Here is a 15,684-nt window from a genome sequence, read left to right on the forward strand (position 1 = left end):
GCTAGTTAGTCCTAGTTAGGACTAGGTTTAGCAGTGGCCCAGGGAAACGTTTTCACAGGTAACAATTTTCATGAATGCCTCAATTACCTTCAGTGGCTCTTTTCTGCTTTTTCACCTAAACTGTACATGTGCTTATGTTAAAAGTCATATATCTATGGTCTAGTCAAAGGTAGACAAACTACACCCCTCTGGCTAATTCAGTTCCACTCCCTGTTTATGTAAACAAGGTTGTGTTGGCACACAGCTTTGCCCATTTATTTACGTGTTGTCTATGGCCACTTTTTACAACAGCAGAATTGAGTAGTTGTAAGACTGAGTAGTTGTGACAGACTGAATGAACTGCAGAGCTCCAAATATTACCTGGCTGTTCACAAAGGTATTTTGCTGACTCCCAGACCAGCTGATACACAAAATGAAAATAGTCACAAGTGCCCATTTATTTACTTTAAAGCCCTTTCACTTTTTTGTAAAACATTCAGAAAACAGATCTCTACCTGAGTAACAACCCCATATCCACACAGATAAACATTTTTGCAGAAGGGCCTGTGCCAAAAAATTCCCAAAGGAATTTTCTTGAAGTGTTCTCGCTCTTGAGTGTGAATGCTTCTTGCTTGAACTATTTCATCAATAGCATGATAGGAAGATTTCTGTGTGCTTTTTTTCCCACACTTTGTCTGACAGTGCTCTTCAACCTAGTCGTTGAAAAGCCCAAACTTTTCCCCTTTCCTCCCCTTCCCTCTCTACTTTCTTTTAGGATTTCTCCACAAATAGGGGCTATCTGAAGAATATATCATGTTAATTAAAATTTGCTAGATGAACTTCTTCAGATAGAAATGCTTATTGTATGTAATTCTGCACCATCTATAAAGTTCGACCAAGTATATATCTCCATATGATTATTTTAAGGAGGTGATTCTGAAATATTCATGTGCATCAGAGTTACTTGGAGGGCTTGTTAAAACAAAATCAATGTTTTCTATCCCCAGCATTCCTGATTTAATAGAGCTAGGGTGGGGTCTGATTATATGCATTTCTAACAAGTTCCCAGGTGCTACTGATGCTGCTGGTTTGGTGACCACTTTAAGAACCACTTTCCTAAGGTGAAAGTAGATAATCATAAACTGTTTCCCCCCTCCCTTCCCAATATTTTTATATATCTAACTTGGTGAGTAGTTAGAACCAAGGACAGTAACAAAAATAATAAAACAATTGAAAAATAACCTATTTATGAAAGGAAGTGAAAGATTTGGGGGACATTAAATACAAAGGTAAGACTGGAATATAAAAGCAATAACCTTATATGAATAGGCTTAGCAAAAAATATAGGAATATATGATGGAAATATTTTGGAATCTTATTATCAAGAATTTTGGTGAGTCTTTGTGCCTCTATGTTTGTGGAAGAGATCTAGGTTTGACTGTAATGCAAAGGAATAATACCTAGTGGCTTTGGGAGTCTCCATGGAACCAAAATCCCAGAAGTGAAGAGGCTTAGCCAATTAGCGGTCTGTAGATGTTCCAAGTTAGACTAACTGCTCCAGGGACCTACATGCATTTTCTTTGTTTTCTTTTCTGAGATTAGAATAGTCAATTATATGAATCTGTTCTGCCTGTTAAAAGAGAAAGTGGGCAGGTTTGAAGACTGCCTTTCTAGCTTTGGCTAGTGGGAGGGTAAAACATTTTTAGACAAGATGGAAGACATATTTTGAGAAGTAAACCAGGATGCAGGAAAATTCTAAGGAGAAAAAAGTGAACCAAAATTAATGTTGGAATGTTGGTAAGAATAAGAATAAAACAAAAAGAGGAATTAAATAAGAAACTCAGCCATACAAGGTGAATTTGGATCTTCCAAAGAAAAGGAATTTCATATTTCATGAAATAATAATGTGAATTGTAGACTTCAGCAGTTTTAAGGAGAAAACTACTCAGAAATTCTCTCTTCCAGGTCAGTGGAGAATGATAATTGTAGCCTGAGATACTTATCTGTCACCCAACAGAATATAACATAGAAGAAAGTTAACAAGAATTAGCAGGAATTTGGGCAGGTTGAAATGATGGTTTGAAAATAATACATGAAATTTAACAATAATAAAAGCAAAGTTCTGCTTTTAGTTGTGACTCAACACAAGTTCATGTGGAAAGACTTGCTGGTTTAAGTAGCCTATGCTTACAACTTGATGGGTCTACTATCAAAGCTACTGCAATCCTGGGATGCAATTCTGGAGAAAAAACAAGGATCAGATTAAGGATCAGATATTGCAACCACATGGATCAGGTCACTCTGGGATACTGTATTTAGTTTCTTATGATACATTACACAAGTTTTGAAAATTACATAAGTAATATATGAACATGTCAAGAGTTCAGACAGAAGGGCAGGGTACATTTCCTATTCCCAAAAGGTAAGCAATTTAAGTTTTCACTTTTAGTATTCCTAGTGATTACCATTATTACTTTAATAGTTTTTAAAAATACTGCTGTCACTTAAAGAATATAGTACTCTTACACTAACTTCGACAATACTGCCAGTAGACTCTCAATTTTTTTTTTTTAGGTAAAGTATTTTTGTAGTTTTAGCTCTTTTATTCGTTATACTCTATTTCTTGGTCCTTCTACTTCAATCAGCATCTAGTGATTTTCCAAAACATAATTAACATGTCTAAACTTCTTTTGATTTCTTTGCCAGCTTTCCTTTTTGAAGCTATACCATTACTTCCACACTGTCTAGGTTTATTCATCCTGCTTTGTAAATGTAAGGTTTATATGCTTTGTCAATAGGTTGATACAAAAACTGGAAGCCATTAAATAGTGTTCAATAGTGTGTTTAACTGTAATATTATTTACAGCCGTACAATGAATGGATTGACCAATAGTTCAATGACTTATCCTGGATCACTTAAAAAGTGTCAAGATTAAATGAAGTCTTTTTTCTTACTATCAACTGCAGAAAATATGCCACATTTATTTAGTTTTACATATCTGGACTATGATTTCCTAGTACATCCTTCTTTTTTGAGAGTTTCTAATTACCATTCTTTTTCCATGTTGACAAATAAAGCATCTACTTTCATCACACCACTAAAATATATCACACCGCTAAATTATATCAGGTTCTTAATTATACAGCTTTTTTAATAGAATATTCTATCATCTTAAAGTTTGATAAGACTTGAAACTTAAAGTTTGATAACATTTGAAAAGTCCTCTGACTTAATCTTTCAGTTTGGATTTAGTTATTTCTGGGACTGATTTATGGTTGTCCACTAAGAGTTTCTTTTTAAGTGTAACTCTGGGTAAAATGGACTATTTCTAACATCCCATTTTGTGTTTTTTTCTTGGATTCTTTTAAGGTTTTTTTTTGCTACATTCTTAAGTTAGGTATGTATGTATTTATGTATTTTTTCAGAATGGGCACCTGGGTGATAAACTTTAGGGGCCCTTGCATATTTAAATATTATTTCACCCATATATTTACACAGTTATTTTTTAAGCTGGTATGTTAGTTGGGTTTCTTTAGTTGTAAATAATAGGATCAAATTCTGGCTAACCTAAGTAAAAATTAGTATATTTAAAGGATGGTTGTGACTTCAGGAATCTTTAGGAAGTTTAAAAAAATGGGCTGAGCAGGAGATAAGAACCAAAGCAGCTCAGAAATCAATGACTTTCTGGTCTTTTACTGGTACTTCTCTAATGTTACTATTCTGAGCTTCTATCTCTGCATTTTGATAGGTTGATTAATATCACACCAATGACTGTTTTTCAGAAGTTCATTATAGCTCTTACATTGATTTTTTTTTTCTTTTTAGCATCAGTAGGCTTTATTCTTTCCGGTATATTGTTACTATTATTGAATTGGGATTTCAAAAGAGATGAGAGGTGACCCATTTTAAAAGGATCTTGGCAAGTTGTCCAGCAGTATCTAGAATGTAAAAACGTTTGAAAAGCATGTCACAGGATTTGGAGAAATAGGCTAGTAATGTTTATTCCAAAGTCTTCAGATGGATGACAGGTTAGCAGTCTCCCATACAGACAACGTACAGGCTGGAAGAAAATATTTGCAAACAATGCTACAGACAAGGGATTAATTTCCAAAACATACAAACAGCTCATACAGCTTAATACCAAAAAACCAAACAATCCAATCAAAAAATGGGCAGAAGACCTAAATAGACATTTCTCCAAAGAAGACATACAGATGGCCAACAGGCACATGAAAAGATGCTCAATATCACTAATTATTAGAGAAATGCAAATCAAAACTACAATGAGGTATCACCTCACACCAGTCAGAATGGCCGTCATTAAAAGGTCCACAAATAATAAATGCTGGAGAGGGTGTGGAGAGAAAAGGAACCCTCCTACACTGTTGGTGGGAATGTAAATTGGTGCAGCCACTATGGAGAACTGTATGGAGGTTCCTTAAAAAACTAAAAATAGAGCTACTATATGATCCAGCAATCCTGCTCCTGAGCATATATTCAGAAAAGATGAAAACTCTAATTCAAAAAGATACATGCACTCCAATGTTCATAGCAGCACTATTTACAATAGTCAAGACACGGAAGCAACCTAAATGTCCATCAACAGATGAATGGACAAAGGAGATGTGATATATATACAAAGTGGAATATTACTCAGCCATAAAAAAGAGTGAAGTAATGCCATTTGCAGCAACATGGATGGACCTAGAGATAATCATACTAAGTGAAGTGAGTCAGACAGAGAAAGACAAATACCATATGATACAACTTCTATGTGGAATCTAAAAAATGATACAAATGAACTTATTTCCAAAACAGAAATAGACTCACAGACATAGAAAACAAACTTAATGGTTACCAGAGGGGATGGCGGGGGGCGCGGTGATAAATTAGGAGTTTGAGATTAACATATACACACTACTGTGTATAAAATAGATAAACAACGAGGATCTACCATATAGCACAGGGAACTATATTCAATGCCTTGTAATAACCTATCATGGAAAAGAATCTGAAAAAGAATAGATGTATATACTTGAATCACTTTGCTGTATACCTGAATCTAATACAACATTGTAAATTAACTATTCCATTTTAAAACATGAATTTAGAAAAGGAAATAAATTAACATTCAAACAAAGCAAAACAAAAAAAGTCATGGGTCGCCGTGGAAGTAAGGATACGTAAATTCCAGAGGTATTTTTAAAAACAAACCTAAATAGATTTCAATCTTTCTAGACAATCTAGGTGTGGTACTGTTTGAAGGTGGGAAGAACTAAATTACTAGACTTCTAACCATTTTCTACAGGATCCTAGAGGCTCTTAAGAGTGCGAGTCATCTATCCCTCAGATGTGTGTGTGTTCATACCTTAGCAGTGGAGTTCTAGGGGTCCCATTTCCACTAAGCTAAAGATTTCACTTTTATCTACTTGGGCTTCCACAAATGATTTTTATTTGAATAAGGACTATACAGGTACAAATTGGGGAAAACTTTCAGACTTAATATCAAGGTCCACACCAGTACATATGAAGGGAGTAGAGATAATCTGATCAATTTTAGTGGTTTTTTTCCTCTTGAATTTCTATACCTGAATATGTAGTGATTTAGTATGGGATTACCCTAGAGCTGTTTTAAAATGCAGCGAGAAGCTGACATTGATTGTTCATTCTTACCCTGCAGCAAAAGAGTGTCATATTTTTGTGAGGAGGAAGCAAATTTTTATTTATTCTAAATCTGGGGTCCTGAAAGTGGATGAGGCATTGCAGTTAATTAAGTCCTTAAGCTAAGGGACTGTGAGAAATTCTGAGACCTTGAGAGGCAGGCATATTAGAACCCATCTCAGGCATGCAAAAGGGAAGTCTTAAAGATTTTCTGTTTGAGGATCAGAGCAGCTTAACTGTTTTCTCTTTCTCACAGATGTGCTTATTTGCTTTTTTTTAGGGGTCCAAACTGATCAAAAAGTGCCAGTCTCTTTTGGGAGGCTAAATGATTCCAGCATATATCAATGTACAAACTTTGCTGAGAACTGCTTTTTGTTTTTCATGAATAATGAAATGCATGTCTAATATTCAAAAGAAGAATCAACTTCATTTTTCAGCTACTAGCAATGTTACTCAGGAACATTAACTAGTCTACACTAAATCTCTCCTTTCCTACTCAGCAGAGAAATCTACTTATTGTAACTCTCCTACAACCCACTTCCATCCCTTCTGTCTCCCCATAAGCTTTCTACTTCTCAGAAGCAGCAACAGAAATATGAAACCAAGGGGCCTTTCAAAACATCAGGTGGATGTAATGAGCTGCCACATCGAACTGGGACCTGGCTGCTGGGTTTCTGGAGTGAAAAAGACCCCCAACTGCCATTTGTGGTTTCTATCTGTACGACTACTGAAAATGATTATTGATGAACTGAATGAAATGTGTTTTCCAATAAAGGTACTTACATGACTGTATTCCCTTTCATCTTTACCCGAGATATGTGACGTTGACATTGTCACCAAGGAGTCCTAACGTATTTATATTCCCTTGAGCTTTCAGTGATGATTTGTAATAGTAGTCTTTTCCCTGGAAATCCTGGCATAAATGACATAAAGAACTTATCGTTTTGACTTAGTTTTGCAGATTATTTTTGTGTGTAATGAAGTAAAAACAAGCAGTGATATTTTAGTGCTGATTTTGGTTAGAGAAAATGTTTAATTCTCATTATAGTGCTCTTTACTTGATTTCAGTTTTTTCCTTACTCCAGTAATTTCAGCATGTGCATATATACCAGCAAATGAAATCCAATAAACATTTAAGTATTGATTGTATTCAACACACTGTGCTAGGTGTTGCAGGGAATAATATGAATATGATATGGCCAGATCACTAATGAATTTAAACAAGATATAAACACATAAGGAATTATAATAATGGGCAGATTTCACATTGCCAGTGTCACAAGAGCAGAACTAATTAATGTGGAACCCAGGAGTTTGAGATCACACATAGCCACAGAGACCAGGAAAGTTCATGGAAGGAGTGACCCTGGCCAATGACTAGAAAATAGGCATGTTTTAACAGATAGATGTGGAGAGTGTGAGCGCGAATGGTGAGTGATTCAGATGGGTGGCTTTTGAGACAAGAATAAAGTAGTTGTGGGCAGTAAGACTTAGTGAAAGCCTAGGCTACAGTGTTGGGTGAGGACATATTATAGTTTAGTTATAACAATAGCTAATATTTATCACACACTTCTTATGTGCAAAGTGTCAGCCTTTATTCCTATAACTCCTACAACCGTATAATGAAGTAGGTACTATTATTTCTATATTACAGATGAAGACAGAGAGATGCCACTTGAGGGTGAGTAATTAGGGTGAGGCCATATATTCCAGTGGTTAAGAGTGTGGGTTCTGGAGCCATAAGTTCAAATCCTACCTCAGTCTTTTACTAAAGAGCTTAGCAAATCTAACCTCTCCATGGCTTACTTTTCTCATCTTTAAAATCAGGTTGAAAGATTAATTTCTTCACAGGAGTGTAATGGATGTTAAATGAGTTGATCTATGTAAGGCAAATGCTAAGTATGGTTAGTTTCAACAGTATAAAATTGTTGCTTTTGTAGGCCAAATATGGACAATTTCAAATGTCTCAGTCTAATAGTTTAGCTGTTATTTAGAAGAGAAATGGATGCTGTTGAGGGTTTTGCCCTCTTGAATTGCATCCTATTCCTTTCCTTTCACATGTAGATATCTCAATATAATAGATACATGTGCCATCTTTTCCACCTCATCAGCTGCCTTGCAAATGGATTTCTTCAGTTCTTGAAGCCAAGCTGAACAACCCTAAACAAAATTCCATAGTAACACTGCCTAACTGTATATTTCATACTGCCAAGAGATGATAAAATACACCACCATATTAGGGAAAGCCATATAGGAAAGTTTCAATATGTTTTTAGCTAGTAGATCAGATTTGTGAAAATGGAGGCATATATACAGGGGATTAAAAAAAATATTTTAGACAATTTATTCACTCATTCTTTTATTCATTCATTAATTCATTCAGTCCTTTATTCAACTGATTTTTATTGAGCACATCCAATACACAGGACACCATATTAAGTACAACAAAGTATACAAAGATGAATGTGACAGGTCCTCTACCATTAATAAGTATAACATTATCTAGAACTGAATTTGAAATAATATGTCACTGGTAGTGAAATATTTGGACCAACTAAAACAAGGATGAATGGTTTTGTGACAAAAGTTTATATTCTTGTATTATGTAAAGATGACTCTGAAGTGAACAGATTTTTGTCTCAGAAATTATATCAGTTATCTATTGTGATGTAACAAATTATCCTAAAACATAGCAGCATACTACAATAAACATTTCGTACCTCACACATTTTTTGATGATCAGGAATCCAGGAGTGGTTTAGCTGGAATTTTTGGCTCAGGTCTCTCATGAGGTTGTAGTCAAGCTCTTTGCTAGGGCTGTAGTCATTGAAGGCTTGACTGGGGCTGGCCGATGGCGCACTCCCACAGCTGTGGGCTGTGGACGGGGTGCCTCAGTTCCTTGTTGGCTTTTGGGCTTTTGGAAGAAGGTCTCAGTTCCTGTTATATAGGCCTTTCCCTAGGGCTACTCTGGATGTGGCAGTTGGCTCCCTCCAGAGCCAGCAATCCAAGAGAACAAGCAAGGAGGACACCACAGTGACTTTTCTGACCTAGTCTCCAAAGCCAAACCCTGGCACTTCTGCTTTCCTCTGTTCCTTAGAAGTGAGTTACTAAGTCCAGCCCATTGGCAAGGTGAGGAAGATTAGGCTCCATATCTTGAGAGGAGGAGTATCAAAGACTTCATACATATATGTTAAAACTACCACGGTAGTGATGTTAACATCTCACTTGAATAATTTATTTGAATTTTTTTGCATCTAGTAGAACTCTGTGCTTGCATGTACTTGCTACTTTTTTGTTGGCAACTTTTTAATCATAAATTTTCTATTTCCTAAATAGAAAAAGCAATACATGTTCATAACAGATTATTTAACAAGTGTAGAAAAACATGAAAAACATGAATCACCCATACATAATTCTACAAACCAGACATAACCACATTTAACATGTTTTTGGTTTGTAGTGTTTATGTACAAATAATAATATACATACATATATATAAACATATATCTATATATCTTATGGATAATAAACTTTTGGATATTGTATCCAAATTCTTATCCAGATACATAAGGAGAATTTACTCTTATAATTAAAATTTATTAGAAAACAATTTAAGAGCTGCATAACATTCTATAGGTAAATGTTTCTTTCCTTCCTTAATCTTTTTTTCCTATTTTTGAACATTAGGCTATTTACTTCCTTTTATCACAATAAATAATAATCATCTTTACATAGTGTCTTTGTATATCTGATTATTTTCATATAAGATCCTACAAGTAGAATTATAGGGTGAACTTATTACTAGATTGCTTTCAAGGAAAGTTATATTCATTTGTAATTCTACTAGTAGTTTAAGTGCCCATCTCATTGTAATTTGTTGAGTATTTAATATTATCATTTCTTAATCTTCTTTAATAGATGAATTTCACTTTCCTTTGCTTTGCATTTTGTTGACACGCCAGTTATTTTATTGCGTCTCTGCTCCAAATTCACTCTTTGTTGTTGTCTGTGAAAATGTACATGGGAGCCTTTCTATATGCTTCCTTTGCAGCTTACATGATGTCATGCTTTGTCAGTAGGGGGCACTGGAGAAACATTGTAGGAGGAAGTTGGTCTTCCCTGATTCTGGGAAGCTGACTTTCTTCCTTCACTGCTCTACCCAGAGTGGTTTCTTCAGTGCTAGTTGCCTGTAGGGTGCAGCTTTCTTTATCTTGTGCTCTTCCAACCCTTTTTGTAGCTTTTGATTTGGTTTGTGGTGGCACGGCCTGGAGGCCCAGTAGAGGCCTGTGTCCTAGCTCAGATCATTACTCTCCATACCTTCTCAACTTGGTGCATGCTCCCAGAGAGTGCCTTGTGGGGCTGATCATCTGGTAAGCCACTTGCCCCACCTTTGTCCCATGCAGCCTCAAAGATGCCCCAGTCCAAGGCATACACAGAGTTGTATATTAGGTTCCTGCAGAGATGGCCCCTGCAGCCCCCCCAGTCCTAGCAGCACTGGCAGCAGTGCCCCTGACTTCATTTGTGTGCCTACCCTTCAGCCTCTGCTTACCTGTGCCCCCAGACTTTGTTTCCTGTGGACCTCCAGACACCGACACTCTGTGATCTGGTTTTGTGCCTGCAGAGAAGCCCCAAGCCCCCTGTTCACCTGCCTGCCTGATCCACACTCCAGAGGGCTGTTCCTGGTTGTCCTATGACTATAGCCCTGCTGTGTCCTGGGCAACCAGAGAATGCCTCCCCTATCCACTGGGCTGCAACCACACCTTCTCCAGTGAACTCTCAGCTCCTCACTCCAAGCCTTTCCTTTGTGGGGTATTCTTCCTCAGCCTTAGGGTACCCTTTGGAGTGCTCTTCACATTTTTATAGTTACTCTATCATCACAGCTAAGTAATTCTTTATATTAAATTTCCCCTGTTTAAATGACTGGGTGTTTCTGTCTCCTGATTAGACACAGACTAACACAACTGATCACTATTAAGAGACATATTTTTTCACATACTTAGTAGCCATTTGCATTTCCTCTTCTGCAATTTTACTTTTCAAGCCATATGTCTTATTTATTCTATCCAGGCATGGTATTTTTTAATGCATTTTGTAGACTTTCAATATATTAAAGATGAATCTTTTGTCATGTTTATGGCAGATACTTGACACTACTTTAAATAAGTATACTGAATTTTAACCATTACATTTGCTTTATTTTTGTGAGATAAGATTTTCTTATTAACTGATAGATAATAGGATGAAGATGCAAGCCCATGTCTTATTCAATAAAGGAGATTTCTGAGGACTGGAAAGCTAACAGCATACTTACTTTCGTCTGGTTTAGGATTTGGTTACACTGAGAAGTAATACCTTTGTCTTAAGCATGTTTCATATTTTGATAATTGATCTTCCAACTGGGTTTATTACATTCAACCTTATCCCATAGTGTGTGTAATATAATCAGTTTAATCCAATACTTATGAGGAATGCAAATAGAAATAGTAGTGGAATGGAAAAGAGCTGCATAAAACTCCCTTTTAATATAGAGTTCGTAAATAAAATCATAGATGATACTTGTGGCATTGTCAGTGCTTTTTCAGATTGGTTAAGTGTACTTGATGGAACCTGAGTGTTGTTTTGTAGAATGAGTTGTCTTGGAGAAAAAGGGCAGAGCTCCAGATTTCCTGCCCAACTTAGGCTACCACAGCTTCGCATTATCTTCTATATTCATTCAGCAACAAATGGTTATCATGGGTCAAGTCTTAGTCTAGCCAACAAAATACACTAAATCTCTTTGATATGTTTGGAAAAATAAAGAAAACTAATTCAATTGACAAAAGAAAAGCTTAAGAACACTTTCAAAAGTCATCAGTAGAACAGAGGGGGAAAATAAAGAAGGGCTCAGGTTGAGAAAATTACAATTTGGATTTCTTAACAGAGTCCATAATCTTTTCCATCCCAAAGGACAGATAGCTCTGATGTTATAGATAGCCCAAAGCCACGTATCCATAGAAAGATAGTCCTAGATTTTATGAAAAGGCTAGAGTTTAAGGAGCTGTGAAACACCATCACCATCCGATTCCTTGGTGGGGTAGTAATGTGCTGATTTTTTATTTTAAGAGCTGGCAGCTTTTACTTCTGAATCATTTCTGAGAGTCAGTTGATGAGAGTTCTCTTGACAGTTGAAGCTAAAATAAGTTTAAGCTGCATGGTATCTGAAGATGCCATTTAAATTCAAGTTCATTGAGTGTTTTACTATAAAAATTATTTGGAATACATAGTATCCGAGCTTATTCCAGTTACTGAAACTAAATTCAAGTTCCTTCAGTCCAACTGCGAACCCTACTTAACCTCTTCAGTTTAAAGAGAGACAAGCTTTTTCCACATTCCATTTCCTACAGATTCAAGTTCACACATATTTGTATAAATGCAAATATAGAATTTATGCACTCAAATAGTTGTAACACCCTTCTAATTTTGTTGAAGTGTTTTAGCAATAGTGACCTGTATTGCTAAACTGTTGTCTCTGTTTTTATTACCTGCTTACTTTGAAGACATTTCAGTATGATAGCCTTTTCTGTACTGAATCTGAAATAAGGAGAAAAAGAGTATTAACAACTGGACACATTTTGTGCCTTGAACCTATTAAAGTGCGAAGCACCCAATGTGCAAGCTCTTAACTTACTTTGTTATTGTTCTTTGAATCTCTCTTTTCTCTTCTTCATTTAATCTTTGAAGGATGGATTCCAGGAGAGAAAAATGAAAGTTAATATACTGAGCCACCTAAAAGAAAAACAAACAAAAAAAGCAGAGCATTTGTGTGAGAGATGCTGAGTGAGGAGAGGGCAAAGACAGATTCAGGGCAATGGCATCCATACATCACTGCTAATTTCTTCTGCATCTTTATCCATGAGGAAAATGCGAGCATTCTTTTTGGATGGTCCCTGTAGGAGTCTATGCAGTAGCGGAATGTCTGTTTTCTTTAGCCGTCTCTGCTCTGCAAATGAAAATAAGAATCAACTACAGTCAGGAGTCCATTCTAGAGAAAAAAAAAGAAACATAACTTGTCCATTCATTTTGCTTCTTCAGCTCACTTCGAAAGACCTAAAAAGAATATACAACAGGAGGAACTCACTCAAAAATGTAAGTTGAAATTAAAACCTTTAAATGAACTAAAAATGGACTTCTTTCTCTTGCTATCCTTCAGGGTTTGACTTTCTATCTCAGAATGCCAACTTTGCCTTTGGTTTGGATGTTCAGTCAAATCTTCAGTCCCATTTATGCCTTTTATCATGCAACATTCCTAAAAAATTTTTTACAATTTTTCACTCATTCAACAAATATTTATTGATCTTCCCTAGTTACATTAATGTAATTCTATCTTTCGAATAGTTCAGATCCAAAACTTTGTAATTATCTTCAGTTCTTCATTTCTCTCTCACCCCACATCCAATCCTTGGCTTTTCTTAAAAATATATTCAGAATTGTTATTCTCATCAGGGGTATTTTTTATTATTTCATTAAATTGTGGACTTCATCCATTCAACCATAATAATGAGATGAGAAAAAAAATTACTTCCTATTCGGTATAGTCCCAGAACTTCAAATTTCCAAAAGTCACAAATACTCCCACCACAAAATACTTCTAGCTTTCTGTTGAAGTAGTTTCACCCCTGTGATTTCATTTTAGGACACAGTGCCTTTACATTCATTTTCTTTCCTCCTTCCTTCCTCAAATTATTTTTTGAGTTCCAACTATGTACCAGGCCTTGTTCCCTATACTGGGTACACTACAGAACAAAGCAGAGTAAAATCACTTCCCTCATGAACCTTACACTCTAGTGGAGAAGATGATAAGGAAGATACATCAGTAAGACATGTCACATATAGTGATAAGTATTCAGGGGAAAAAATAAAGCAAGGGAGGGGGTAGAAAGCATGCACATGTGTAAATATGTGTGTGCAGGGGAGAAGTTTGCAATTATTGTAGGGTGGTGGAGGAAGGCCTCACTGAAGATGTAACATTTGAGCAAAGACCTGAAGGAGATGAGAGAGGAATCATGAAGCTATTTAGGGGAAGTGTGTCCCAAAAGGGTAAGTAAATAAATAGAGCACCTCTGAGGTCAGTGCATGCCTAATGGTGTCAAGGAGCAGCAAAGGAACAGGGTGGCTGGCATGGAGATGAGGGGAGGGTTGTTAAACGATGAAGAGAAGAGGTAATGGAACCAGCACAAAGACTGTGACTTTACTGTCAGAAGAGAGACCATTGGAGGATCTAAGAAGAGGTGTGACATGGTCTGACTTCCATGGTTAAAGAATAATCTGTCTGCTCTGTTGAAGTAGACTGAAGGGGAAAAGGTGGACCAGTTAGTCCTTTCTACAGTATCATTTGTTTCCTTGGGCTTTTAAAAGTTCCAAGTGTCAGAACTGTTCTCATCCCCTGGACTAGACTTACCCCAGGAAAAAGGGCAAGAGAGGATCTAGAACATAGAAGTCCAGCTTCCCCACAATTAAAGTGACATCCATTCCTATGTCCACAGAGTCAGTGTTCATTGCTTTAATTCCTCTACCTTTTCTGAAGCAACGGGGAACCCCATAATTTAGCTCCTGTCATTAACCCACCAGAATCCTCTTCTGACCTTTATATCTTGTATTGTTTTGCATCCTCGATTTGCTTCATTCTTGATATCACAGGGCAATGTTCCTTGCTTCATGGTCACCTGGGATAATTATTAGAAATATGCATTCCCAGACTGTCCTCAGATCTGGAGGGGCTTGAGAATTTGTGTTTTAAATGAACTCTCCAGGTAATTCTGAAGGGTGCTATAATTCGAGAAACACTGTTATAGATCATGCGCTTAGTAGATAAAAGGTATTAAAAAACACAGCTATCTATTTTCCACATTACTACCCAAACAGGTTCTATACGCTCCATTCTTTTCTCTATTCCTGGTCCCTAAAAAGGTCCTAGTTATGGTTATCTTCAGTTCTGGATTTCATGTATAAGAAATTTTGACACAATATAAAAGAAAACATAATTTTCACAGGTAAAATTGAAATAACTACATTTTACAGTAAAAATAGGCATTTTCCCCTGATTTTAAAAATAACATACATATTGGTAAGGGGAAAGGAGGTTATATGGGTCAAAGAGTACAAATTTTCAGTTATTAGAAGAATAATTTCTGAGGATCTAATGTACACTTGAAAGTTGCTGAGAGTAGATCTTAAGCATTCTTAGCCCAAGAAAAAAAAGTTAACTATGTAGGCTGATGGACGTGTTGATTATCTTGATCTTGGTAATCATTGCACAGTGTACATGTATGTCCAATCATCACATTATACACTTTAAATATATACGATTATATTTGTCAGTTATTCCGAATTATTCCTCAATAACATACATACTACTGTAATTATGAGGAAAAGAATAAGGCAGAAAGTAAAAATCACCTGGAATCCCAGAACTCTAGGATAAGCAGCTTTTCATTTTTTGTGGCCATCCCTTCACATATCTCTTTATGCACACACACAAACAATACATAAAGGTGGTCGTATCACACTTGCTATTTTTATTGTACACATATATTTTTAAAAATCATAATTTGTTTTTTCCTTGTATGCTTTTTCTCCTTCCCATTGTCTTTTCTGTATCTCCCCAACCCCCTAACCAAGTAATCAATGTTAATGGATTGGTATTTATCTTTCCATACCTTTCTCCCTGATCATGCGATCATATAAACTACATATATAAATAGGGGTTTATAATTGTTTTTTAAAAATGGGATCATACTATATACATTTATAGGCATCTTGCATTTTTAATTAAATGTATATTATAGAACCTTCCATTCAACTGGTATAGATCTAACTCATTTCATTTAATGGTTGCATAATAATCACTTATTAAATCATTCCTCTATGACGGGTAACTTTGCCTTTAGCTTTTTGTCATTATAAATAGCCTTGCACATAAACCTGTAGGCAGTAGTCCTTTTATTTTTCTGAAACAGATTCTCACCAGTGGAATTGCTGGGTTAAAGGATATATATACTGTGGAT

At 36.0% G+C, this 15,684-nt stretch overlaps 2 protein-coding genes across 4 annotated transcripts in view; one reads left to right on the plus strand and one right to left on the minus strand.

Annotated features, from left to right (window-relative positions):
* LOC131758158 (alpha-fetoprotein-like) overlaps positions 1–5,966 on the plus strand; it is a 38,016-nt gene extending 32,050 nt beyond the window's left edge. Inside the window, exon 14 of the mRNA XM_059066111.1 lies at positions 5,922–5,966. Within this exon, the coding sequence (XP_058922094.1) occupies positions 5,922–5,966 (45 nt within the window). The remainder of the gene's footprint in view (positions 1–5,921) is intronic.
* Positions 5,967–7,989: 2,023 nt separating this feature from the next.
* The window catches only part of RASSF6 (Ras association domain family member 6), a 60,461-nt gene continuing 52,766 nt past the window's right edge, over positions 7,990–15,684 (minus strand). For 2 of the 3 annotated variants that reach the window (XM_067036931.1, XM_067036929.1), the window contains exons 9-11: positions 12,502–12,620; positions 12,309–12,406; positions 11,465–12,211 (exon numbers count right to left, since the gene is read on the minus strand). In XM_067036931.1, coding sequence (XP_066893032.1) covers positions 12,136–12,211; positions 12,309–12,406; positions 12,502–12,620 — 293 coding nt within the window. In that variant the 3' untranslated portion in view covers positions 11,465–12,135. Of the gene's footprint in view, positions 8,970–11,464; positions 12,212–12,308; positions 12,407–12,501; positions 12,621–15,684 lie in introns of those variants that run through there. The other variant, XM_067036930.1, reaches the window with a different exon arrangement.

Source organism: Kogia breviceps, chromosome 6 (genome assembly GCF_026419965.1).
Source record: "Kogia breviceps isolate mKogBre1 chromosome 6, mKogBre1 haplotype 1, whole genome shotgun sequence".
NCBI lineage: Eukaryota > Metazoa > Chordata > Mammalia > Artiodactyla > Physeteridae > Kogia > Kogia breviceps.